We start from the raw sequence: 27,947 nt of genomic DNA on the forward strand, positions 1-27,947 counted from the left end.
TTGATTCGCAATATGCAAGTCCTGAAGGCCACTTGACGAAAGCCGAAACGTGTACGTGTGCATTGGAGGGGTGCTAGTCATCATGTTGAGATAAAATGGAAACGAGCTACAATCCCGCTTCATTTGAGATTTTTTTTAAAAGAAAAATAAATAAATTTTAGCTTTCAATTCAAATTTGAATCCTAGAATGCCTCCTTTGTCAAGACTTACTAATTATAATGGCCCTTCCTTAATGATAAGGATGTGCTTGCGCGTCAATTAATTAGCCGCTGGCGCAAACGGGTAATAACGTGTTAAGCTTGCCAGGTACAATTATTACCCAGTTTTGTTTAGATTGATGTGTCGCATTCCTCTTAATTAAACAATTATTAGTGATATATTAATATAGCTCTAGCGCCTAATCTCGGTTTTCGGCTGCTATTTGATCTAATCTTTTTACGATTATATTGACAAAATATCTATTTTCTTTTCTGTTACGTCTCTAAAATATATTGCAGCAGATAAAGCGAGCTTCCATGGGAGCAAATAATATTGAAGAGGACGGCTACAAGGGCTACTGTGTGGTCAGTCTTCCAAATCAAGTGAGTTTGACACTTATAAACCCTGGAGTTTTTGGAAAAGAAGATTAACAATTGCAAACTTGTAAGTCCACGCAGACCTGCGGCAGCGCTAGCTCCATGAATTCTATCAAGGCATGCACAATATATATGAGGCTGTTACACGCATGCATGCATACCTGATTATAATGGATCAACTCTAATTATATCATGGACATATAATTATAATATATGCATGCATGGTGTTCTTGCATATATATCACGTGCAAGATTGCATCTTCTTAAATTAAAAAATTACTGTGCACATTGTTCTCTACAAGCAGGTGGCAGATATCGAAGACCATTCAAGCAAGAGGCGGGCATCCGGAGTTTTTGAAGATGTCGCGTCTTGCTGTATAGTCATCACCCATAGTTGCTTGGGCAAATTGACAAGCTTGCCATTCCCAATGGGTGACATAATGGAAGCTGTAGAGGAGGCGGTGGTGCCAATTGAAAGATTTACCTTGCGCTTGCTCACTGCCTTGGATGACCAGGTTATATATTTTCATACAGAGCCTAATTTGACGAATATCGGTTGCCTTGGCCTGATCAAATTAGTCTACCTGCGTCCATCTCTTATAAGCTTATGAAACTTTGCAGATTTACGGAATTATTATGAGGATAGAAGGGTCCATCACAAGCGCATCAGAAAAGTCGACTCTTGTCCTCAGGCTAGTGCGTGAGCGCGGTGTTCTTGGAATGTCTGCTGACTTTTGGGTGCAACACGAAGTGTCGATAAGAGAGTGGCTGCAAAGGACAATTGATTTTGTGGACACCATTCCATTGATTGGTGTAGCCACCCCCTTTGTATGCACAGTCTCAGCCCCATCAATGAATGCAATGTCCGATTGGCTTGTAGGGCACAGCCAATCCCAGGATAAGGCAATCCAATTTCATCACAAGATGTCGGACAAAATGGAAGCGGTGTACTCCCAGGATCTCTTAAGTATCAGAAATGCAATTAAGGATGCCAAAGAGGATGAAGCGACAAAGGCCATGAGTGCGCCGCCGAAGGACACAGAGGAAGGGAACTTACAGGCGAAGGGAGTGAAAGAAGAGGAAATTGTTGAAGCAAAGGACAAAGAAGTTACTGACGAGCAAAGTGATGGTAGTGAAGTTAGTGCCGTGCTTGACATGATAGACTCAGGATGGCTCCTCGGCTCGGGAGGGGCAATCTCGCCAAGGGCTCATGTTGTGGCTGCGGCTGCCGATCCCAAGAAGCAAGCTAGTTCAAAAAAGAAGAGAGGTATATTAAGGCGCTAATTTTGCAAATAAGCTTGAAAGTTAGATTTTCTGCATAGATTAACTAGGGAGGACGGTTAACTACACAGTGATTTTTGATCTATATATGTGAACATGAAGCTTATATGTACAAGTTTAATGGCATTTTTTTTATCATCACTTGGAAAAGAGCTTGAATCATCAAATAATTGTGTATTAGATAGAGTCGAGGCTTTGCCTGCCCATTACAAACATTGCTGTGATGCATGCATGTAATTAGTTAACAATCACTAATACATATTTGGGTATTAGTCTATTTATATGCACACACAATAAATAACAATCACTACGTTAAAAACCGACTACTAATAAGTATGTAGGGTCAGTTCTGGAAAAAGCAGTTTCAAAGTGGTATCTTGATCAGATTTAAGTGGGTAGTTTTATGTAGGGTCGGTTCTGGAAAAAGCAGTTTTTAAGTGGTGGGTGGTTTTTCTTTTTTTTGAAACTGGCGGCAGGTTCCAGAGAGTTTCCAATGTCGGTGTCTTGCCAATAGCGCCAGGTGGCTCGGGAAGCCTCTTTCAAGGGCGACGCGACGGCTGGCTTGGGCGGTGTAGCCGACCTCCCTCTCACACCAGCGGGGCGTAGCAGGGCGTGGCTGGAGCAGGCCTCTCTCTCTCTCTCTCTCTCTCTCTCTCTCTAAGCTTGTCTTTGGAAAGAAGGGAAGGCTGTGGACAACCGACCTATCTCTCTCTGACTCTCTTATGCGCGCTCGACACCATCGTCTCTGCCTGTCTGTTGCACGTGACCAGATCTCTCTCTCTCTCTCATTCTCTCTCTCTCTCTCTTCACAAAGCAAGCTCTGTCCTGAGAGGAATGTATTGTTGAGGGGAGTAACACTGGGTCCTGCAGGTCAAGGCTATGTCGATAGGTGAGGTAGGGGCGTGGGTAGATGAGGACGTGTGTGAGTAGGTTGGCATCCATGATTGAGTCGGCAAAGCCTGGCTCTCTCTCTCTCTCTCTCTCTCTCTCTCTCTCTCTTTCTATACCTGCGTGTAGGAGGGGAGAGTTGTTGTCACAAACTGGTGACGTGGCTGTCTTGTACACACACAGATACCCTCCCTTGGCTGGTTGAAATGCTGATCCGGCTGCAAATTCTGACACGTGGCAAAGCGTACGGACACCTCTTCATGTTGCGCCGGGACACCTCTTCATGTTGCGGCGCAAAACGGGGGATTACATGGGGGGGCAGTTTTTTTATTGGCATCTTTTGGGGCTTTGCTTTTGGTATCCCTTGTAACTCTTTATAGGTGTGGTTTGGGCTCCCACTTCTCATAGCATTCGGACACAGAGTCTGAGAGTGAGACCCAACCACTCCCTTGTACTTTGGCAACAGATTTAATATAAAAGAAATACCGAAAGGGGTGCCAATCTTTGGGGCCAATTATATCTCTTGGCACGGAACTCCGCCGGGCCGGTGTCAAATCAGATTGTAAACTGTTTTGAAGTGAATTCCTGTCGTGTCGTGGTAGATTCTTCACTTGGAGTTTCCAAGTCTGTTATAGTGGTATCAGAGCACATAAAGATTCTTACTCTACGAAGGATCCGATCCTTTTTACAGTGCACGCAGCTTTTGAGAAAGAATCTCCGTGTCTCGACCCCGAACTTATTAGCCAATCCCACCCTTCATACATCGCGCATCGGGCGGGCTCCCGTCTTCATCACTCTGTCTTACATGGCATAAAGCCATTAAAAATCTCAGATTAGTAATTACACATGGGTTCTGGTGAAGAATCTGACAGAGATGACACCTCTCAGTGGGAAGGCAAAGAAAAGTTGAAGATCCGACGCAAGAACTGAAGAAAAGAAAGAAGATTTGGGCAAAAAAAAAATCGGACAAGTTTGCCAGAAAAAGAGTACAAACGTCAACTGCAGATTGGCATATGTGTAAACAGATTGATTAAGTTCTACAGGAACCTGAGATTGGTAATTCACCTGAAGAATTACTCGATTGATACGATTTACTCGAGATGGCGTGTGGCCATTGCTTTTACTCTCAGAAAGGGAGTAAAGTCGAAAAGACAGACGAGTGCAGAAAAGCAGAACCTGTACTCGCAGAAAGACATGGACAAGCAAAGCTTCAGAAAGGGCAAGAAAAAGGCAAAGAAGCCTAGCTTTCGCCAGTTTTTGACAGTTCTACCGTGTAAGGTGGAGCGGAATGAATGTTGTATTTTCTCAAGATTAGTGATCTTTATCGCTCAAGGTTCCTTTTAGTTCTTAGGGAAGGAGAGAGCCTTCCGTCTTTATGGAGAGTGCTATGATCACGAACAAAGTGAGTGGATATTGTGCGTGCAAGTGAATGAGACTGAGAGAAGGAGAGAGAAGAGATACGACACCCGTGAGGTTGTAAAACCCTCCTCCGAAGGCCCCTCTCGTCGGCGAGAGTGGTCTACTTTGATTGCACAAAGGTGTACAATGCGTATGCAATGGGCTGATGCAATGGGACTATGCCGATGACGACGACTTAGGCTGAAATCTGTGATCTTTATTGGCTGAATTTCATGGCTATTTCTTTGGCTGAAAATGACTATTTACTATTGTCCTTATGGTTGAAAATGAACGGCTTTGTCGGGGTTCATGCTGAAGATGAAAACGCTAAACTGTTCCACTGCTGAAAACGCTGATATAGCAAGTCTATCAATGCTGAAAAAAACGTTGGAATGGCAGTGCTTTCCATGCTAGAAAAATGATGAAATGCTGAGGTTTTGCAATCCCAAAATGCTGGGCCTTAGGGCCGAAATCGTTGAAGATTTGCTGGTAAGGCTAGCGTTAGTAAAAGGCTACGACTGCTGCCAGTAGATGGTAAAAACGCCAGGCAATGGAGGACTTGGAGGGCGATGGCTGGATATGGGAAAACGCCAAGGGAAGGCGGAGGTTGGCCTAGGGCTTGGAAATGCTAGGGATGCTGAGGGGGGTACTGCTGAGAAGTTGCCTGTTGAGCGGAAGCTCCTGCTGCCTCTTCTGCCAAAAAGTGCTAACTTGGGTTTGCTTATATATTAACTTAGCAAAATTGCCCTACCTACTTTTGTTGGAAAGTCACTTAAAAATAATAAGTGAAAATAACCAAAAATAGAAAAATAGGCTAAATGCAATGGAAAAATCCCCTGATTGAATCTGATGGATTATGAAGGGAATACTGATGATCATGCTGTGTCAAACCGGAGAATATGCATCTATGCTAAGTGGTTGGGCATGCACGGTCTATAAATAGACTCACAAAAGTGCCAGATCATTGCTAATCTAAACTGACTTGACTGACGGGAACCCTGCTATGGTGTAGCTTGTCCATGGACACATAGGGTTGGGATGTGTCATGTGACATTCCCTCCTTTCAAAGTGAGGTACTGGTACCGAACTGTATGGCGTCGAGGGAGATCGCCAACAACATTCGGAATCGTGGAAGGGATTCTTCACTGGCCCACTCTGCTGTGTGGGTCGAGCGGTACTTGAACTTCATAAAGGTCTGCAACGCTTGCTTCTTTGGGCCGCGCTGAAAGTGACACAAAGTCGTTTGAATCTCCTTTCTTGCGTCAACTTCGTCTAGAGATCTGCTTCTTTCGTCTTCAAGAATCTCCATGGCTAAAAATTCCTGAAACTATGTCCAACACAAAACCATGAACATACCCATTCCATGTAAAGTGAAGGAAAAAATCTTGTCTTCTCTAAAGACTGTGTATGCAATGTAGATGAACCTTGAGACGGAGTGACAACCCGTTCACCAAACATATGCAAACAATGAGATCGAATCTTTTCTATTTGATCGAAATCAATCAACGGTGGCAAATCACAATGGAAATGCCCATGCTTGGTGCTGATACTATCATGTGCTCTTTCGGAAACTGTGTCATGCCAAGGAAGAGACATGGAATGTAACTTCGTGACTGGAATGTGACTTCCTGACATACAAACTTTGCAGCTTTTCATGATCAATTCGCATACATTCGTGCTCATCCATGAGATAAACGTGCTCAACATACAATATGTCATGCCTAGGAAAAGGGATCACATAACGATGCTGACTAAAATACAGGAAACCTTCACGAATGAAACACTCGAACAATGCGTGCGTATCAATCATGCGAACACACAATACTTCCTGTGAGGGTTCTTTGGACCAAGGCTCGAGAGCCAAGATCGGTTCGTCCTGGATGATCGAATCGTCCTGTGGGGGTTCTTTGGACCTCGACTCAAAAGCCAAGATTAGATCTTCATGACTGCTCGAATCTACAACGAGGTTAGCTTCGCTAGAAAAAGCATCCACTAACACATCATCCTTGTGAACAATCAAATCTTCTTCATGCAACTCATCCTGCTTGTGAGAAATTATATCTTGATCATGCTTGTCATTGTCATCCAAATCATCATGCTTCTCATAATCATGCAAATCCTGTGTGTCATGCTGTGGAGAAAAAGAGATTGAGAGAATCTCCTTATCTTGAATCCTTTCAACCTTGTCTTGCATATTAGCAATGAGAGATGGAGAAGGAGCAATGTCCTCTCCATGAATGACAATAGGAGAATCACTGTCGGCATTGAGAGTTTTAGTGTTAGCCGCAAATTTCACACAAAAGCGTCATTATCACGAAACCATCGAATCCCCAAAATCATATCACATCCTGAGAGAGGAGAAACAATAAATCTTCTAGTGAAGGCAGTCTGTTGAATTGCAAACAACACATCAAGGCACTCCTCCGTGATGAGAGCGTCCATACCAGGACGAAAGCCAGAGACCTCGATAGGAGATCTCGGACTAACTTCGAGGCGGGCTCTCTCAACAAGAGAGGAACTGATCATATCATGCATACTACCTGGGTCAAACAATATGACAAAACGGTGCCCTGACGTATGACCATAACATTTAATGAGAGAATCATCAATGGGAGGGTCCTGAGAAACTTTGGACACAATCGTGTTATCATTCATTGCATTGAAAGATGTAGTGGGTTCTTTAGATTCATTCGATTCAAGCTTAGGACATTATCTTTTTATGTGACCCTTAATGTGACAATGAAAACAACAACCTTCCTTAGAATAAGTGCTTTGTTCTTCCGACGTGATGTATCCGCCTACAATTCCTTGTGCTACCTTTTCATATGGAGTAAGCTTAGGTTTAGCAGTTGTGTTAGCCTTACCCTTAGATTCATTGGAAGAATTCTTTGATGAGAGACTGTTGGAAGATTGGTTAGAAGGGTTACCGTTCTTACCGTTTGGAGGGTTCTGAGAAGTCTACGAGGTACTTGTGGAAGTCTTGTTCTCCTTAGGCTTTCCCTTTTTGTGCTTCATCTCTTGTGCGAGAGCAATCGCTATCGCCTTGTTGAGATCGATTGGATCTAAGACTTCTACATCGAACTTGATATAGTCGTCTAATCCAAAAAGGAATGCCTCTTTGCGTTCATCATCCGACATGCGTAATTGGATACCTAGCTGCAAAACACGATTAGAAAAAGACATAACCGACATACCTTTTTTCTTGAGAGAGCGCTAATCATCTGTCACAAAGTGATGACGTGGCGGATAGCAGAAACCCTAATTTCTGCCAGAAACCCTAAAATTCCTGCAAACCCTAATTTTTGCCAGAAATCCTAATTTCTAGAAATCGTGGAGGTTGAAAAAATGATGAGCGACGCGAATTTCGCTTTTGAACAGAATGCTTTTTTTTAACAAAAAAAAGGAGAACTTGAGAGAGAAGAGCTTTTGAGCTCTTATGCTTTTTATTTTAAAAGCTTTTGGGGCTCTGCTTTTGGGCATCCCTTGTACCTTTAAATATGTGGAGAGGGCTTCACTTCTTAGAGCATCTGGATGCAGAGTCTAAGAGTGAAACCCTAGCCACACTCTTGTACTTGGATCTGATTAATATAAAAAGAAATACCGAAAGGGGCGCCAGTATTTGGGGCCAATATCTCTAGGCACGGAACTCCGCCGGGCCAGTGCAAATATTGTGATCTGTGAATTGTTTTGAAGTGGTTATTTGGTGTTGTCGCGGTTGATTCTTGACTTGGAGTGTCCAAGTCTGTTACAGTGGTATCAGAGTACGGTCGATTTCTCTTCTACGAGAAATCCGATCCCCGATTTTTTTTTTCCGCGGCACCTATGGCTTCAGGCAATGATCAGTCGACTCCCTCTGCATCTGGAGGTGCAGGCTGGGATCACGACGAAGATTCAGACAGAGAGTATAGCCCGCCTCGGCCTACTCAGGCGGAGCAAAGAGAGATGGAGCGTCGTCAATTGATTGGCGATGCAACAAAGATGATGCTCAATTTTGCCAAGGACCTGAAGATGGCAAAATATATGAACCAGACCTCTTTGGAAGAGGTACAGACGGAGTGGCAAAGAATCACAACACTACTCCCGAAACCCGAGAGAACCTTCTGCCTCCAAGAAATATATGGAGAAGGAACTGGAGAACGTGGTTGATGCACGGATTGCTCAACATTTCGACGTGCAAAAGAAAGGAAAAAATCACGACAAAAAGCAGAATAAAGGCACTAACTTCCCGGGATATTTGGTTGTCGGTCGACATTTGACAAGGCAAAGAAATTGAAGAAGTGTGTCAAGTTTGAAGACCTACCCAGTTCTTCTTCTTCTTCTTCTGACAGTTCTTCTAGCTCTTCAGACTCGAGCGAAGAAGACAGGAAAAGTAAAAAGCGAAGCAAGAAGCAACGCTTCGGAAAGGGCAAGAGAAAGGCAAAGAAGGCTAAATCTCGCCTAGAGATTGACAGTTCTACTGAGGACTCGTCTACAGACAGCTCATATTCCAATGACGAAAACTTTTATGCGAACAAGAAGAATTTTTACAAAGCCAACCAGTATGACTTTCTTGAAGATAAAAGCAAGAAAGTCCGAGAGTTTAAGGAAGGAGGCCACTCGATCAAGTTTGATACTTTCTCAGGATACTCAGATACTTCGAAGGCTTTGTCTTTTATACAGCAGTTTGACATCGTTTTCGCGGGAGGACGCTATTCAGAGCACTCCAAGATTCAGAGAGCTACCTCTTACTTTAAGGGGAATGCTCGTACTTGGTGGTCCACTCTTTTTTTAAACAAGACTGCGCTAGTTAAATGGCTGAAATTTAAGAAGCTTTTTATTTCCTCTTGGTTGACGCAAGAATATGAACGAGATGTACGAGCTGCTTGGAACCAATCTTCGGATGACCAAGAAAGATACAATCAATGCTTATTGTGAAAGATTCTGGAGCTCTTTTCTACCCGCTTTTTCATTCAAGAAGATCTCATTCAGAGAACAGATTGAGCGGTTTACCTTGGGTCTACCTACAGAGATCCGAGATCACTGCTTGGAACAGAAGTCATCTTCTATTTAGGAGTTGATGAGTCATGCGAAGCGGGGCTTTGCCATTCACTCTGGCAGTCTGACCTACCCCACAGATGAGGCCATGACAAAGACCCGAACAGAATTCTCGGAATGAAAGTAGAAAGAAAAAGAGCAACCCAGAGAAAAAGGATGCACGAACCAAGCTTACTCCTGTGGAGAGATCTCCCTTCATCAGAGAGGGGAAGTGATTTGGATGCGGGGAACATGGACATATCTCCGCAAAGTGCCCTAAAAAGGCACAGAAAGAACAGAATGATAAAGACGACGACATGCCTGAGAGTTTGAGAGCAGCTGAGGAATATGGCAGAAAAGGCAGATAGAAAAGCAGAATTGGTACCACATGGCATGGCACCTGCACCGAATCTAATGAATGAAAGTACAAACTTTGTCGCTTTTGGGGCAAAGAGAAGGATCAGGAAGCTCTTTTGAAGGAGCCAAGGCCAACTTCTTTTCACTTGGAATTGGCGGCTCAATTTGGAATTACGCCCGACAGACTGACGCCACAGGCGGAGGTAGTTCGACTGGCACCCGGATGGGATGTTTCCATTACACTGAGCATTGGAAAACTTCGTTTGCAATGACAGGGGTGTTCAGAGCACGTGAGTGACGTTCTACTCAAGATCCCTCGGTACCACAAGAACTATGCCGTGGTTGACTACCGGGCCGAGAAAGCAACTTTGATAAATGAAGGGCTTAGAGATTGTACTTGATGAACTTCAGTTTCTTACTCATTCTTTTGGGAGAGAACTGAATGATGGATAAAGGTTGAATATGTTTTGACCTGATCAAAAGAACGCCAGGATTTTTTTCTCCACACTCATGCCGATTGCTTTTTAGAGGGTTTGAAGATCAAACCATTGATCTGATACCTAGAAGCACGCCACCGAATCGGCCACCTTACTGTGTGAGCCGAGTACAGAATGAAAAGATTATGAACGCAGTGAAAGACCTCTTGGAAAAGGGTCTTGTCCAGCCTAGTACTTCACCGTATTGCTCTCCAGTGTTGTTGGTTTTGAAGAAAGAAGGATCTTGGAGAATGTGCATCGATTATAGCTCTCTCAACAAAATCACCATCAAGAACAGATTTCTGATTCCTAGGATCGATGATATACTTGACAGGTTACAGGGATCCTTGTGCTTTAGCAGGATTGACTTGAAGAGTGGATATCATCATATCAGGATAGCGCCAGGAGATTTCTACAAGACAGCTTTTCGGACGACTTTTGGGTTTACAGGGTATTTGTTGGCACTTTCTTTGACGACATCATTGTTTTCTCCAAGAATGAGGCAGAACACAGAGATCATCTGCTTCAAGTCTTTCAGGAATTATGAGATCACACATTAGTGATTAATGCAATGAAAAGTGAATTTTTCCTACCAGAGATACACTTTTTGGGACACATTGTGTCAGCAGCAGCAGGAGTGCAAATGGACCCGGCCAAGATAGAGACTCCGTGATTGGCCCGATTTGAGGAATGTCCATGAAGTTAGAAGCTTCTTGGGACTGTGTTCGTACTACAGGCGGTTCATACTTTGCAGAGGTTGCTTCCCCTTTGCATACCTTGACACAGAAAGGAGTACCTTTTTCGTGGGGACCCACAAAAGTGACTGCCTTTCGGAGATTGAAAGAGAAATTGACTACGGGATCTATTTTGACTTTGCGGGACTTGCAGAAGTCATTTGAAGTATATTGTGATGCTTGTGGTCGTAGTTTGGGTGCGGTCTTGATGCAAGAAGGCCATGTCACAGCTTACGAGAGCCGTTTGTTCTCTAGGCCGGAGATGACAGCACAGATCTATGAGAAAGAGCTTTTGGCGGTTATCCATGCTCTTACTCAGTGGCGGCATTACCTACTCGGAGCCGATTTTACTGTCTCTACAGACCATCAGAGTTTGCGCTACTGCGGTGGACGAACATCTTGTCACAGTTCCACTTCCAGATTGTCCATGTGCACGGACAAAAGAACCCTACCTACTTTTGTTGGAAAGTCACTTAAAAATAATAAGTGAAAATAACCAAAAATAGAAAAATAGACTAAATGCACTGGAAAAATCCCCTGTCTGAATCTGATGGATTCTGAAGGGAATACTAATGATCATGCTATGTGCAACCGGAGGATATGCATCTATGCTAAGTGACTGGGCATGCATGGTCTACGAATAGACTCACAAAAGTGCCAGATCACTGCTAATCTAAACTGACTTGACTGACGGGAACCTTGCTATGGTGTAGCTTGTCCACGGACACATAGGGTTGGGATGTGTCACGTGACATATTGAGAACTCATCGTCAAATACTTCGGACTCCGAAGATCACATGTTTTATATAAAGAAGAAACATTTTTTTTAAAGCCAACCAATATGACTTCCTCGAAGATAAAAGCAAGAAGGTCAAAGAATGTAAAGAAGGTGGACAATCGATTTGAATCCTTTTCTGGGTTCCGTGATGCTCAAACATGGTGGTTCACTCTTCTATTGAGAAAGGAAGCTCCGGTTAAATGGTTGAAAGGCTTTTTTATTTCTTCTTAACGGACTCGTTAGTACGAACGAGATATACGAACTGCTTGGAATCATCTTAAGATGACTAAGGGAGATTCTTTGGACGCTTATTGCGAGAGATTGTGGAACTCTTATGCTACTAGCCTCTTCATTTATGAAAGTCTTGTTTAAGGAACAGATTGAGAGGTTTTGTTGCGGACTTCCTACAGAGATTCGAGACTACTGCTTGGAACAGAAGGTGAATTCTTTTGACGAATTGATGGGTCATGTGAAGCGGGGTTTTTGCGATACATTCGAAAAATTTGACTTATTCCACTGATGAGATCTTGACTCAGAGAACCCAACAGACCTCTCACAATGGAAGTAGAAAGAGAAAGAACAAAAAGAATGATACACGCTCCCGACAGACTCTTAGAGAAAGGGTTATCTATCTCAAAGAGGGGAAGCGTTTTGGATGGGGAGAACATGGGTACATCTCCGCAAAGTGCCCCAAAAAGGCACAGCAAGAACAAACTGCAGACAGGTCAAAGAGTTCTAGAGCAGCAGAGGAATGTGGCAGAAAAGGCAGATGAAAATAGAATTGGTACCACATTGTGTGGGATCTGAATCGAATCAGATGAACGTAAGTACAAACTTTGCCGCACCTATACTTGATAAAATTCAGCTTCTTTCCTCGATTTTCTGGAGAGAACGGAATGATGATTGAAGGTGGAATATATTTTGGCAGTGCTTTCCATGCTAGAAAAATGTTGAAATGCTGAGGTTCTGTGATCCCAAAACGTTGGGCCTTAGGGCTGAAATCGCTGAAGATTTGCTGGTAAGGCTAGCGTTAGTGAAAGGCTACGACTGCTTCCAGTAGATGGTAAAAACGCCAGGCAATGGAGGACTTGGATGGCGATGGCTGGATATGGGAAAACGCCGGAGGTTGGCATAGGACTTGGAAACGCTAGGGGTGCTGAGGGGGCGGGGGGGGGGTACTGCCGAGAAGTTGCCTGTTGAGCGGGAAGCTCCTGCTGCCTCTTCTGCCAGAAAGTGCTAACTTGGGTTTTCTTATATATTAACTTAGCAAAATTGCCCTACCTACTTTTGTTGGAAAGTCACTTAAAAATAATAAGTGAAAATAACCAAAAATACGAAAATAGGCTAAATGCACTGGAAAAATCCCCTGACTGAATCTGATGGATTCTGAAGGGAATACTAATGATCATGCTATGTGCAACCAGAGGATATGCATCTATGCTAAGTGACTGGGCATGCATGGTCTACAAATAGACTCACAAAAGTGCCAGATCATTGTTAATCTAAACTGACTTGGCTGACGGGAACCCTGCTATGGTGTAGCTTGTCCACAGACACACAGGGTTGGGATGTGTCACGTGACATACCGAGAACTCATTGTCAGATACTTCGGACTCCGACGATCACATGTTTTATATAAAGAAGAAACTTTTTTTTTTAAGCCAACCAATATGAGTTCCTCGAAGATAAAAGCAAGAAGGTCAAGGAATTTAAAGAAGGTGGACAATCGATTTGAATCCTTTTCTGGGTTCCGTGATGCTCAAACATGGTGGTTCACTCTTCTATTGAGAAAGGAAGCTTCGGTTAAATGGTTGAAAGGATTTTTTATTTCTTCTTAACTGACTCGGTAGTACGAACGAGATATACGAACTGCTTGGAATCATCTTAAGATGACTAAGGGAGATTCTTTGGACGCTTATTGCGAGAGATTGTGGAACTCTTATGCTACCAGCCTCTTCATTTATGAAAGTCTTGTTTAAGGAACAGATTGAGAGGTTTTGTTGCGGACTTCCTACAGAGATTCGAGACTACTGCTTGGAACAGAAGGTGAATTCTTTTGACGAATTGATGGGTCATGTGAAGCGAGGTTTTTGCGATACATTCGAAAAATTTGACTTATTCCACTGATGAGATCTTGACTCAGAGAACCCAACAGACCTCTCACAATGGAAGTAGAAAGAGAAAGAACAAAAAGAATGATACACGCTCCCGACAGACTCTTAGAGAAAGGGTTATCTATCTCAAAGAGGGGAAGCGTTTTGGATGGGGAGAACATGGGTACATCTCCGCAAAGTGCCCCAAAAAGGCACAGCAAGAACAAACTGCAGACAGGTCAAAGAGTTCTAGAGCAGCAGAGGAATGTGGCAGAAAAGGCAGATGAAAACAGAATTGGTACCACATTGTGTGGGATCTGAATCGAATCAGATGAACGTAAGTACAAACTTTGCCGCACCTATACTTGATGAAATTCAGCTTCTTTCCTCGATTTTCTGGAGAGAACGGAATGATGATTGAAGGTCGAATATATTTTGGCAGTGCTTTCCATGCTAGAAAAACGTTGAAATGCTGAGGTTCTGCGATCCCAAAACGTTGGGCCTTAGGGCTGAAATCGCTGAAGATTTGCTGGTAAGGCTAGCGTTAGTGAAAGGCTACGACTGCTTCCAGTAGGTGGTAAAAACGCCAGGCAATGGAGGACTTGGATGGCGATGGCTGGATATTGGAAAACGCCGGAGGTTGGCATAGGACTTGGAAACGCTAGGGGTGCTGAGGGGGGGGGGGGGGGGGGGGGGGGGGGTACTGCCGAGAAGTTGCCTGTTGAGCGGGAAGCTCCTGCTGCCTCTTCTGCCAGAAAGTGCTAACTTGGGTTTTCTTATATATTAACTTAGCAAAATTGCCCTACCTACTTTTGTTGGAAAGTCACTTAAAAATAATAAGTGAAAATAACCAAAAATACGAAAATAGGCTAAATGCACTGGAAAAATCCCCTGACTGAATCTGATGGATTCTGAAGGGAATACTAATGATCATGCTATGTGCAACCAGAGGATATGCATCTATGCTAAGTGACTGGGCATGCATGGTCTACAAATAGACTCACAAAAGTGCCAGATCATTGTTAATCTAAACTGACTTGGCTGACGGGAACCCTGCTATGGTGTAGCTTGTCCACGGACACACAGGGTTGGGATGTGTCACGTGACATACCGAGAACTCATTGTCAGATACTTCGGACTCCGACGATCACATGTTTTATATAAAGAAGAAACTTTTTTTTTTAAGCCAACCAATATGAGTTCCTCGAAGATAAAAGCAAGAAGGTCAAGGAATTTAAAGAAGGTGGACAATCGATTTGAATCCTTTTCTGGGTTCCGTGATGCTCAAACATGGTGGTTCACTCTTCTATTGAGAAAGGAAGCTTCGGTTAAATGGTTGAAAGGATTTTTTATTTCTTCTTAACTGACTCGGTAGTACGAACGAGATATACGAACTGCTTGGAATCATCTTAAGATGACTAAGGGAGATTCTTTGGACGCTTATTGCGAGAGATTGTGGAACTCTTATGCTACCAGCCTCTTCATTTATGAAAGTCTTGTTTAAGGAACAGATTGAGAGGTTTTGTTGCGGACTTCCTACAGAGATTCGAGACTACTGCTTGGAAGAGAAGGTGAATTCTTTTGACGAATTGATGGGTCATGTGAAGCGGGGTTTTTGCGATACATTCGAAAAATTTGACTTATTCCACTGATGAGATCTTGACTCAGAGAACCCAACAGACCTCTCACAATGGAAGTAGAAAGAGAAAGAACAAAAAGAATGATACACGCTCCCGACAGACTCTTAGAGAAAGGGTTATCTATCTCAAAGAGGGGAAGCGTTTTGGATGGGGAGAACATGGGTACATCTCCGCAAAGTGCCCCAAAAAGGCACAGCAAGAACAAACTGCAGACAGGTCAGAGTTCTAGAGCAGCAGAGGAATGTGGCAGAAAAGGCAGATGAAAACAGAATTGGTACCACATTGTGTGGGATCTGAATCGAATCAGATGAACGTAAGTACAAACTTTGCCGCACCTATACTTGATGAAATTCAGCTTCTTTCCTCGATTTTCTGGAGAGAACGGAATGATGATTGAAGGTCGAATATATTTTGGCAGTGCTTTCCATGCTAGAAAAACGTTGAAATGCTGAGGTTCTGCGATCCCAAAACGTTGGGCCTTAGGGCTGAAATCGCTGAAGATTTGCTGGTAAGGCTAGCGTTAGTGAAAGGCTACGACTGCTTCCAGTAGGTGGTAAAAACGCCAGGCAATGGAGGACTTGGATGGCGATGGCTGGATATTGGAAAACGCCGGAGGTTGGCATAGGACTTGGAAACGCTAGGGGTGCTGAGGGAGGGGGGGGGGGGGGGGGGGGGGGGGGGGGGGGGGGGGTACTGCCGAGAAGTTGCCTGTTGAGCGGGAAGCTCCTGCTGCCTCTTCTGCCAGAAAGTGCTAAATTGGGTTTTCTTATATATTAACTTAGCAAAATTGCCCTACCTACTTTTGTTGGAAAGTCACTTAAAAATAATAAGTGAAAATAACCAAAAATACGAAAATAGGCTAAATGCACTGGAAAAATCCCCTGACTGAATCTGATGGATTCTGAAGGGAATACTAATGATCATGCTATGTGCAACCAGAGGATATGCATCTATGCTAAGTGACTGGGCATGCATGGTCTACAAATAGACTCACAAAAGTGCCAGATCATTGTTAATCTAAACTGACTTGGCTGACGGGAACCCTGCTATGGTGTAGCTTGTCCACGGACACACAGGGTTGGGATGTGTCACGTGACATACCGAGAACTCATTGTCAGATACTTCGGACTCCGACGATCACATGTTTTATATAAAGAAGAAACTTTTTTTTTTAAGCCAACCAATATGAGTTCCTCGAAGATAAAAGCAAGAAGGTCAAGGAATTTAAAGAAGGTGGACAATCGATTTGAATCCTTTTCTGGGTTCCGTGATGCTCAAACATGGTGGTTCACTCTTCTATTGAGAAAGGAAGCTTCGGTTAAATGGTTGAAAGGATTTTTTATTTCTTCTTAACTGACTCGTTAGTACGAACGAGATATACGAACTGCTTGGAATCATCTTAAGATGACTAAGGGAGATTCTTTGGACGCTTATTGCGAGAGATTGTGGAACTCTTATGCTACCAGCCTCTTCATTTATGAAAGTCTTGTTTAAGGAACAGATTGAGAGGTTTTGTTGCGGACTTCCTACAGAGATTCGAGACTACTGCTTGGAACAGAAGGTGAATTCTTTTGACGAATTGATGGGTCATGTGAAGCGGGGTTTTTGCGATACATTCGAAAAATTTGACTTATTCCACTGATGAGATCTTGACTCAGAGAACCCAACAGACCTCTCACAATGGAAGTAGAAAGAGAAAGAACAAAAAGAATGATACACGCTCCCGACAGACTCTTAGAGAAAGGGTTATCTATCTCAAAGAGGGGAAGCGTTTTGGATGGGGAGAACATGGGTACATCTCCGCAAAGTGCCCCAAAAAGGCACAGCAAGAACAAACTGCAGACAGGTCAAAGAGTTCTAGAGCAGCAGAGGAATGTGGCAGAAAAGGCAGATGAAAATAGAATTGGTACCACATTGTGTGGGATCTGAATCGAATCAGATGAACGTAAGTACAAACTTTGCCGCACCTATACTTGATAAAATTCAGCTTCTTTCCTCGATTTTCTGGAGAGAACGGAATGATGATTGAAGGTGGAATATATTTTGGCAGTGCTTTCCATGCTAGAAAAATGTTGAAATGCTGAGGTTCTGTGATCCCAAAACGTTGGGCCTTAGGGCTGAAATCGCTGAAGATTTGCTGGTAAGGCTAGCGTTAGTGAAAGGCTACGACTGCTTCCAGTAGATGGTAAAAACGCCAGGCAATGGAGGACTTGGATGGCGATGGCTGGATATTGGAAAACGCCGGAGGTTGGCATAGGACTTGGAAACGCTAGGGGTGCTGAGGGGGGGGGGGGGGGGGGGGGGGGGGGGGGGGGTACTGCCGAGAAGTTGCCTGTTGAGCGGGAAGCTCCTGCTGCCTCTTCTGCCAGAAAGTGCTAACTTGGGTTTTCTTATATATTAACTTAGCAAAATTGCCCTACCTACTTTTGTTGGAAAGTCACTTAAAAATAATAAGTGAAAATAACCAAAAATACGAAAATAGGCTAAATGCACTGGAAAAATCCCCTGACTGAATCTGATGGATTCTGAAGGGAATACTAATGATCATGCTATGTGCAACCAGAGGATATGCATCTATGCTAAGTGACTGGGCATGCATGGTCTACAAATAGACTCACAAAAGTGCCAGATCATTGTTAATCTAAACTGACTTGGCTGACGGGAACCCTGCTATGGTGTAGCTTGTCCACGGACACACAGGGTTGGGATGTGTCACGTGACATACCGAGAACTCATTGTCAGATACTTCGGACTCCGACGATCACATGTTTTATATAAAGAAGAAACTTTTTTTTTTAAGCCAACCAATATGAGTTCCTCGAAGATAAAAGCAAGAAGGTCAAGGAATTTAAAGAAGGTGGACAATCGATTTGAATCCTTTTCTGGGTTCCGTGATGCTCAAACATGGTGGTTCACTCTTCTATTGAGAAAGGAAGCTTCGGTTAAATGGTTGAAAGGATTTTTTATTTCTTCTTAACTGACTCGGTAGTACGAACGAGATATACGAACTGCTTGGAATCATCTTAAGATGACTAAGGGAGATTCTTTGGACGCTTATTGCGAGAGATTGTGGAACTCTTATGCTACCAGCCTCTTCATTTATGAAAGTCTTGTTTAAGGAACAGATTGAGAGGTTTTGTTGCGGACTTCCTACAGAGATTCGAGACTACTGCTTGGAACAGAAGGTGAATTCTTTTGACGAATTGATGGGTCATGTGAAGCGAGGTTTTTGCGATACATTCGAAAAATTTGACTTATTCCACTGATGAGATCTTGACTCAGAGAACCCAACAGACCTCTCACAATGGAAGTAGAAAGAGAAAGAACAAAAAGAATGATACACGCTCCCGACAGACTCTTAGAGAAAGGGTTATCTATCTCAAAGAGGGGAAGCGTTTTGGATGGGGAGAACATGGGTACATCTCCGCAAAGTGCCCCAAAAAGGCACAGCAAGAACAAACTGCAGACAGGTCAAAGAGTTCTAGAGCAGCAGAGGAATGTGGCAGAAAAGGCAGATGAAAACAGAATTGGTACCACATTGTGTGGGATCTGAATCGAATCAGATGAACGTAAGTACAAACTTTGCCGCACCTATACTTGATGAAATTCAGCTTCTTTCCTCGATTTTCTGGAGAGAACGGAATGATGATTGAAGGTCGAATATATTTTGGCAGTGCTTTCCATGCTAGAAAAACGTTGAAATGCTGAGGTTCTGCGATCCCAAAACGTTGGGCCTTAGGGCTGAAATCGCTGAAGATTTGCTGGTAAGGCTAGCGTTAGTGAAAGGCTACGACTGCTTCCAGTAGGTGGTAAAAACGCCAGGCAATGGAGGACTTGGATGGCGATGGCTGGATATTGGAAAACGCCGGAGGTTGGCATAGGACTTGGAAACGCTAGGGGTGCTGAGGGGGGGGGGGGGGGGGGGGGGGGGGGGGGGGGGGGGGGGGGTACTGCCGAGAAGTTGCCTGTTGAGCGGGAAGCTCCTGCTGCCTCTTCTGCCAGAAAGTGCTAACTTGGGTTTTCTTATATATTAACTTAGCAAAATTGCCCTACCTACTTTTGTTGGAAAGTCACTTAAAAATAATAAGTGAAAATAACCAAAAATACGAAAATAGGCTAAATGCACTGGAAAAATCCCCTGACTGAATCTGATGGATTCTGAAGGGAATACTAATGATCATGCTATGTGCAACCAGAGGATATGCATCTATGCTAAGTGACTGGGCATGCATGGTCTACAAATAGACTCACAAAAGTGCCAGATCATTGTTAATCTAAACTGACTTGGCTGACGGGAACCCTGCTATGGTGTAGCTTGTCCACGGACACACAGGGTTGGGATGTGTCACGTGACATACCGAGAACTCATTGTCAGATACTTCGGACTCCGACGATCACATGTTTTATATAAAGAAGAAACTTTTTTTTTTAAGCCAACCAATATGAGTTCCTCGAAGATAAAAGCAAGAAGGTCAAGGAATTTAAAGAAGGTGGACAATCGATTTGAATCCTTTTCTGGGTTCCGTGATGCTCAAACATGGTGGTTCACTCTTCTATTGAGAAAGGAAGCTTCGGTTAAATGGTTGAAAGGATTTTTTATTTCTTCTTAACTGACTCGGTAGTACGAACGAGATATACGAACTGCTTGGAATCATCTTAAGATGACTAAGGGAGATTCTTTGGACGCTTATTGCGAGAGATTGTGGAACTCTTATGCTACCAGCCTCTTCATTTATGAAAGTCTTGTTTAAGGAACAGATTGAGAGGTTTTGTTGCGGACTTCCTACAGAGATTCGAGACTACTGCTTGGAAGAGAAGGTGAATTCTTTTGACGAATTGATGGGTCATGTGAAGCGGGGTTTTTGCGATACATTCGAAAAATTTGACTTATTCCACTGATGAGATCTTGACTCAGAGAACCCAACAGACCTCTCACAATGGAAGTAGAAAGAGAAAGAACAAAAAGAATGATACACGCTCCCGACAGACTCTTAGAGAAAGGGTTATCTATCTCAAAGAGGGGAAGCGTTTTGGATGGGGAGAACATGGGTACATCTCCGCAAAGTGCCCCAAAAAGGCACAGCAAGAACAAACTGCAGACAGGTCAGAGTTCTAGAGCAGCAGAGGAATGTGGCAGAAAAGGCAGATGAAAACAGAATTGGTACCACATTGTGTGGGATCTGAATCGAATCAGATGAACGTAAGTACAAACTTTGCCGCACCTATACTTGATGAAATTCAGCTTCTTTCCTCGATTTTCTGGAGAGAACGGAATGATGATTGAAGGTCGAATATATTTTGGCAGTGCTTTCCATGCTAGAAAAACGTTGAAATGCTGAGGTTCTGCGATCCCAAAACGTTGGGCCTTAGGGCTGAAATCGCTGAAGATTTGCTGGTAAGGCTAGCGTTAGTGAAAGGCTACGACTGCTTCCAGTAGGTGGTAAAAACGCCAGGCAATGGAGGACTTGGATGGCGATGGCTGGATATTGGAAAACGCCGGAGGTTGGCATAGGACTTGGAAACGCTAGGGGTGCTGGGGGGGGGGGGGGTACTGCCGAGAAGTTGCCTGTTGAGCGGGAAGCTCCTGCTGCCTCTTCTGCCAGAAAGTGCTAACTTGGGTTTTCTTATATATTAACTTAGCAAAATTGCCCTACCTACTTTTGTTGGAAAGTCACTTAAAAATAATAAGTGAAAATAACCAAAAATACGAAAATAGGCTAAATGCACTGGAAAAATCCCCTGACTGAATCTGATGGATTCTGAAGGGAATACTAATGATCATGCTATGTGCAACCAGAGGATATGCATCTATGCTAAGTGACTGGGCATGCATGGTCTACAAATAGACTCACAAAAGTGCCAGATCATTGTTAATCTAAACTGACTTGGCTGACGGGAACCCTGCTATGGTGTAGCTTGTCCACGGACACACAGGGTTGGGATGTGTCACGTGACATACTGAGAACTCATTGTCAGATACTTCGGACTCCGACGATCACATGTTTTATATAAAGAAGAAACTTTTTTTTTTAAGCCAACCAATATGAGTTCCTCGAAGATAAAAGCAAGAAGGTCAAGGAATTTAAAGAAGGTGGACAATTGATTTGAATCCTTTTCTGGGTTCCGTGATGCTCAAACATGGTGGTTCACTCTTCTATTGAGAAAGGAAGCTTCGGTTAAATGGTTGAAAGGATTTTTTATTTCTTCTTAACTGACTCGGTAGTACGAACGAGATATACGAACTGCTTGGAATCATCTTAAGATGACTAAGGGAGATTCTTTGGACGCTTATTGCGAGAGATTGTGGAACTCTTATGCTACCAGCCTCTTCATTTATGAAAGTCTTGTTTAAGGAACAGATTGAGAGGTTTTGTTGCGGACTTCCTACAGAGATTCGAGACTACTGCTTGGAACAGAAGGTGAATTCTTTTGACGAATTGATGGGTCATGTGAAGCGGGGTTTTTGCGATACATTCGAAAAATTTGACTTATTCCACTGATGAGATCTTGACTCAGAGAACCCAACAGACCTCTCACAATGGAAGTAGAAAGAGAAAGAACAAAAAGAATGATACACGCTCCCGACAGACTCTTAGAGAAAGGGTTATCTATCTCAAAGAGGGGAAGCGTTTTGGATGGGGAGAACATGGGTACATCTCCGCAAAGTGCCCCAAAAAGGCACAGCAAGAACAAACTGCAGACAGGTCAAAGAGTTCTAGAGCAGCAGAGGAATGTGGCAGAAAAGGCAGATGAAAACAGAATTGGTACCACATTGTGTGGGATCTGAATCGAATCAAATGAACGTAAGTACAAACTTTGCCGCACCTATACTTGATGAAATTCAGCTTCTTTCCTCGATTTTCTGGAGAGAACGGAATGATGATTGAAGGTCGAATATATTTTGGCAGTGCTTTCCATGCTAGAAAAACGTTGAAATGCTGAGGTTCTGCGATCCCAAAACGTTGGGCCTTAGGGCTGAAATCGCTGAAGATTTGCTGGTAAGGCTAGCGTTAGTGAAAGGCTACGACTGCTTCCAGTAGGTGGTAAAAACGCCAGGCAATGGAGGACTTGGATGGCGATGGCTGGATATGGGAAAACGCCGGAGGTTGGCATAGGACTTGGAAACGCTAGGGGTGCTGGGGGGGGGGGGGGGGTACTGCCGAGAAGTTGCCTGTTGAGCGGGAAGCTCCTGCTGCCTCTTCTGCCAGAAAGTGCTAACTTGGGTTTTCTTATATATTAACTTAGCAAAATTGCCCTACCTACTTTTGTTGGAAAGTCACTTAAAAATAATAAGTGAAAATAACCAAAAATACGAAAATAGGCTAAATGCACTGGAAAAATCCCCTGACTGAATCTGATGGATTCTGAAGGGAATACTAATGATCATGCTATGTGCAACCAGAGGATATGCATCTATGCTAAGTGACTGGGCATGCATGGTCTACAAATAGACTCACAAAAGTGCCAGATCATTGTTAATCTAAACTGACTTGGCTGACGGGAACCCTGCTATGGTGTAGCTTGTCCACGGACACACAGGGTTGGGATGTGTCACGTGACATACCGAGAACTCATTGTCAGATACTTCGGACTCCGACGATCACATGTTTTATATAAAGAAGAAACTTTTTTTTTTAAGCCAACCAATATGAGTTCCTCGAAGATAAAAGCAAGAAGGTCAAGGAATTTAAAGAAGGTGGACAATCGATTTGAATCCTTTTCTGGGTTCCGTGATGCTCAAACATGGTGGTTCACTCTTCTATTGAGAAAGGAAGCTTCGGTTAAATGGTTGAAAGGATTTTTTATTTCTTCTTAACTGACTCGGTAGTACGAACGAGATATACGAACTGCTTGGAATCATCTTAAGATGACTAAGGGAGATTCTTTGGACGCTTATTGCGAGAGATTGTGGAACTCTTATGCTACCAGCCTCTTCATTTATGAAAGTCTTGTTTAAGGAACAGATTGAGAGGTTTTGTTGCGGACTTCCTACAGAGATTCGAGACTACTGCTTGGAACAGAAGGTGAATTCTTTTGAAGAATTGATGGGTCATGTGAAGCGGGGTTTTTGCGATACATTCGAAAAATTTGACTTATTCCACTGATGAGATCTTGACTCAGAGAACCCAACAGACCTCTCACAATGGAAGTAGAAAGAGAAAGAACAAAAAGAATGATACACGCTCCCGACAGACTCTTAGAGAAAGGGTTATCTATCTCAAAGAGGGGAAGCGTTTTGGATGGGGAGAACATGGGTACATCTCCGCAAAGTGCCCCAAAAAGGCACAGCAAGAACAAACTGCAGACAGGTCAAAGAGTTCTAGAGCAGCAGAGGAATGTGGCAGAAAAGGCAGATGAAAACAGAATTGGTACCACATTGTGTGGGATCTGAATCAAATCAGATGAACGTAAGTACAAACTTTGTCACACCTATACTTGATGAAATTCAGCTTCTTTCCTCGATTTTCTAGAGAGAACGGAATGATGATTGAAGGTCGAATATATTATTATATAGGAAAAGAACGCCCTGATTTTCTCCACACTCATGAAGATGGATTCCCGAGGGCCTGCCAGGCGAGTTACCACCAGCTCGTCCTGAGCATCATACTATTGATCTGATACCTAGAAGCACACCACCGAACCGGCCACCTTACCGTGTGAGCCGACTCCAGAATGAAGAAATTATGAACCAAGTGAAAGACCTCTTGGAAAAGGGGTCTTGTCCAGCCGAGTGCTTATCCATACCACACTCCAGTGTTGTTGGTTTGGAAGAAAGACGGATCTTGGAGAATGTGCATCGATTATAGAGCTCTCAATAAAATCATGATCAAGAATAGATTTTCGATTCCTAGGATCTATGATATTCTTGACCGACTACAGGGATCCTCCTGTTTTAGCAGGATCGATTTGAAGAGTGGATATCTCTGAATCGCGTCGGGAGATGTCTATAAGACAGCTTTTCTGACGACTTTTGGGTTATTTGAGTTTTTGGTGATGCCTTTTGGTCTAACCAATGCTCCAACGACATTTAACCGGATGATGGATATGCCTAGATTTTTCGAGAGTACAAACTATTTGTTGGCACTTTCTTTGACGACATCATTGTCTTCTCCGAGGATGAGGCAGAACATAGACCACATCTGCTATAGGTCTTTCAAGCATTACGAGATCACAAGTTGACGATTAATGCAAATGAATTTTTCCTACCAGAGATACACTTTTTGGGACACATTGTCACAGCAGCAGCAGGAGTGCAGATGGACCCGGCCAAGATAGAGACTATCCGTGATTGGCCCAACTTGAAGAACGTCCATGAAGTTAGAAGCTTCTTGGGCTTATGTTCTTACTACTGGCGGTTCATTAGAAAGTTTGAAGAGGTTGCTTCCCTTTTGCATATGTTGACATAGAAAGGATTCCCTTTCTCGTGGGGATCCACAGAGGTGATTGCCTTTCAGACATTGAAAGAGAAATCGACTACAAGACCAGTTTTGACTTTGTCGAATTTGCAGAAGTCTTTTGAAGTATATTGTGATGTTTCTGGTCGTAATCTGGGTGTGGTCTTAATGCAAGAAGTCCATGTCATAGCCTATGAGAGCTGATTGTTTCAAGGCCGGAATTGACAACATAGACTTATGAGAAAGAGCTTTTGGCGGTTATCCATGCTCTTACTTAGTGGCAACATTACCTACTGGGAGCGGATTTTACGGTCTTCACAGGCCATCAAAGTTTACGCTACTTCTTGTCACATAAGTGGCTATCGGAAAAGCAGATGCGGTGTGCGAACATCTTGTCACATTTTCACTTCCAGATTGTCCATGTGCAAGGACATAAGAATTTGGTGGTGGATCCTTTGTCCCGGAAGCGGTTGGTTCTGGCTATTTCCGCAATACATCATAGGAGCTTCAAGGATATGGTCGATTAGTATGCCACGGATACAGATTTTGTAGATATTTTCACTCAGATACGGAATGGGGAGGTAGTAGCGGGATATTCCATTCGGGATGGGTACTTGATGAAGAAAACCATGTTGTGCATTACACAACCGTTGAGGGAAAAGGTTCTAACTGAATGCCACTGTCCACCTTTTATAGGTCATCGTGGCATTGCTACCACCTTGAAAGGTGTAGAGAGATAATTGTTTCAGCCGAGACTCAAGAAGGACGTGGACGATTTTATACGTAGTTGCTTGGTATGCCAGAAGGTCAAGTTTGACAGGCATAAAGCACAAGGATTGTTATAGCATTTTTCCATACCCACCCGCCCTTGGGAAAGTATTGCAATGGATTTCATTTTTAATCTCCCAAGAACACAGAGTGGGCGCAATTGTTTATTTCCCAGATCTTCAGATTACATGGCATGCCTAAGACGATTGTCTCTGACAAAGATCCCAGATTCACGAGTTTGTTTTGGTGTCCCTACGCTTCTACACTCAAAACCCTCACTCTAAACCCATGTGCGGAAAACGGGTAGGATGACAGAGCAAAATTTTGAAAGTGCCTGAAACTGAAATTTATGAGTACCTACGCGTAGCTTATGTCGCCACGATTCTATAGACTACTAGCACGCAGAAAATAGGCATCGTTTGATACACTTACGGCCAAAAATAGCTCGTAGATGCGTCGGCGTGTGCGCTTCATCTCGCGTGGAATGCTTGGCGTCGTCGCGTAGCTCTCCTCGAGCCTACAGCAATGGTGCAGTCGGATCTCCAATGTGTTGAGCGAGCCGAGCGTAGCGAGAGGATAAAGCTCACGCTCACTCTCTTTCTCTCTCACACAGAGTAGACGGAAAAGGCTATACGGGAGAACATTTGCACTCGGTTGTAGTTCTCGTGATCGTTCCACCCGCAGACTGACGGGCAATCAGAGATTGCTAATTCAGTGGTACTAGATTTGTTGAAGTCTTCTTCTTTGATTCTGAAGACTTCATGGGAAAAGGTTTTTACCTTTGGTGGAATATGCCTATAGAAACGCGATTAACTCTTTGATGGGGAAGGTGAAATTTGAGATTATTGAATTTTCTACGAAGGTTCCACCCTTCCTTAGCACGAAAAATACGATTTTATTTTGAAGCCGACCAGTTCAAGAGGGACTTGGACTTGGTTCGGAAGGCTTTGGAGAAATCTCAGAAAAAGGCAGCAGATCGACATCGTCGCGATTTGAAATTGAAGGAGAACGATTGGGTGCTCTTATGTTTTGAGAAGGCACACCTGAAAAAGAAAAAGGGAAAGAAGCGGATTTTTCGAAAACTTAGCATGAGATACTATGGACCTTTCCAGACTTTTTGAAAAGATAAATGATGTCTCCTTTGGACTGAAGCTGCCCGATACGGTTGGAGAATTCACAATGTTTTTCATGTGAGTCTCTTGAAGCCTTTTGAACGTCATGTGCCCGATGATGGGGAGCTAGATGAGCAACCCGAAGTGGAGGAAAACGAGCAGATACTCGTTCCAGAATAGATATTGGCACAGAAAGATAGAAGGTAAAGTGATAAGATGGTTCTTGGTTAAATTCAAGACCTACTCCACATTGGATGTGAAGTGAATGCAAGAGGAGGACTTGGCAGATACTCCTCAAATTGTGAATCTTTACCTTGAAGCATTTGGTTTACGATAGTCTATTCCAAATGGAACCTCGAACTCAGCTTGGGTGGAATGCACAAGAGGGGAGTCGCTCTACTACTATGTCCACAAATTGCCCCAATTTTTTATACTAAAGTCACTGCTGTCTCTTTTGAGTTTCAAGGATACTATGAGCTTACAGTATTCTGCTGTAATGACTTTATAAACTGGAATTCCCGAAAACAATGATATTGATTTGTTCTTGACTTGTTTAAGTGCAAAAACTGATAGATGAAATGACTGCAGCATTTCGGTCTGAAAGATCTCGATAGACATGGTTGCAATAAGGATTAGTCAATCGGGCATCTGTGAAGTCCCAACTAGATCTAGATGTGATTGCTAAATACGGTGTCGATTAATCATTGTCTGAGATCCGAATGAATTTTGAATGTGATTTGTCAAGTGATGTCCTTTGATGTCGTGTGATGTGACTGTTGACTGATACATGTGCTACGTGTGTGTTCATAGTGCGTCGATACTAGCAGTCAGTGTTCGCTAAGACAATTTATGGTCTCTGTCTATTTTGCAGGCGTAATCGATGGCGATTACAATGCTTTCAAGAGGGAGGTATGTCACAAACTAGTGACGTGGCTACCTTGTACACACACAGATACCCTCCCTTGCCTGGCTGAAACGCTGACCTCGTTGCAAATGTTGACACATGGTGGAGCGTACGGACACCCTCGCAGATCCTGGCGCAAAACACTGGATGACATGGCAGCAGGTGTACGAATTTTTTCCTACGTAGCTTTTTCTACGTGAATCAAGCTGGAAATTCTACGCAATTTCTTGCTTTATTTTTCTAGGCAAGCTTGAGAGAGAGAAAGGGATTTATTTTTAAAAGTTGCTTTATTTTGCAAGCCTTTTTTTGGGGCAGTTTTTTTATGGGCAGATGTAGAAGGCAAAGACGGCTCCAGCAGGCAGAGACTATCTCCTGGAATCCGAATAGTGGGTGGTCACACCAGCAGTAATTACCACGGTAGTTACTACAGTAACTTATAAAGGCTATAAATACACCCATTACTTTGTAATTGGGCTGCTTGTCTTTTGACTTCTTACTTCTTAGTTCTCTCGGTTTTAGCTTCCTAAACAGTTCC

General features: G+C 43.4%; 1 protein-coding gene across 3 annotated transcripts; it reads left to right on the top strand.

Annotated features, from left to right (window-relative positions):
• Positions 1-122: 122 nt before the first annotated feature.
• LOC147435193 (uncharacterized) lies at positions 123-27,947 on the top strand. Of its 3 annotated transcripts, none has more exons than XM_086487908.1 (5): positions 123-306; positions 498-581; positions 881-1,090; positions 1,197-1,842; positions 27,380-27,947. In XM_086487908.1, exons 2-5 carry the CDS (start codon positions 516-518, stop codon positions 27,610-27,612), a joined length of 1,155 nt encoding a protein of 384 aa, XP_086344034.1. In that variant the 5' UTR covers positions 123-306; positions 498-515; the 3' UTR covers positions 27,613-27,947. The 3 variants fall into 3 exon arrangements, with proteins under 3 accessions (XP_086344034.1, XP_086344032.1, XP_086344035.1); XM_086487906.1 differs by having other exon boundaries at positions 501-581; XM_086487909.1 differs by lacking the exon at positions 27,380-27,947 and having other exon boundaries at positions 134-306; positions 501-581; positions 1,197-2,033.

This window comes from Adiantum capillus-veneris, chromosome 18 (assembly GCF_014529385.1).
Source record: "Adiantum capillus-veneris isolate H3 chromosome 18, ASM1452938v2, whole genome shotgun sequence".
NCBI classification, from domain to species: domain Eukaryota; kingdom Viridiplantae; phylum Streptophyta; class Polypodiopsida; order Polypodiales; family Pteridaceae; genus Adiantum; species Adiantum capillus-veneris.

Coding starts and splice junctions, on each gene's coding strand:
- LOC147435193 (XM_086487908.1), top strand. CDS start 516: ATGGGAGCAAATAATATTGAAGAGGACGGCTACAAGGGCTACTGTGTG. Junction 582..880: donor TGGTCAGTCTTCCAAATCAA/GTGAGTTTGACA, acceptor CTCTACAAGCAG/GTGGCAGATATCGAAGACCA. Junction 1,843..27,379: donor TAGTTCAAAAAAGAAGAGAG/GTATATTAAGGC, acceptor TCTATTTTGCAG/GCGTAATCGATGGCGATTAC.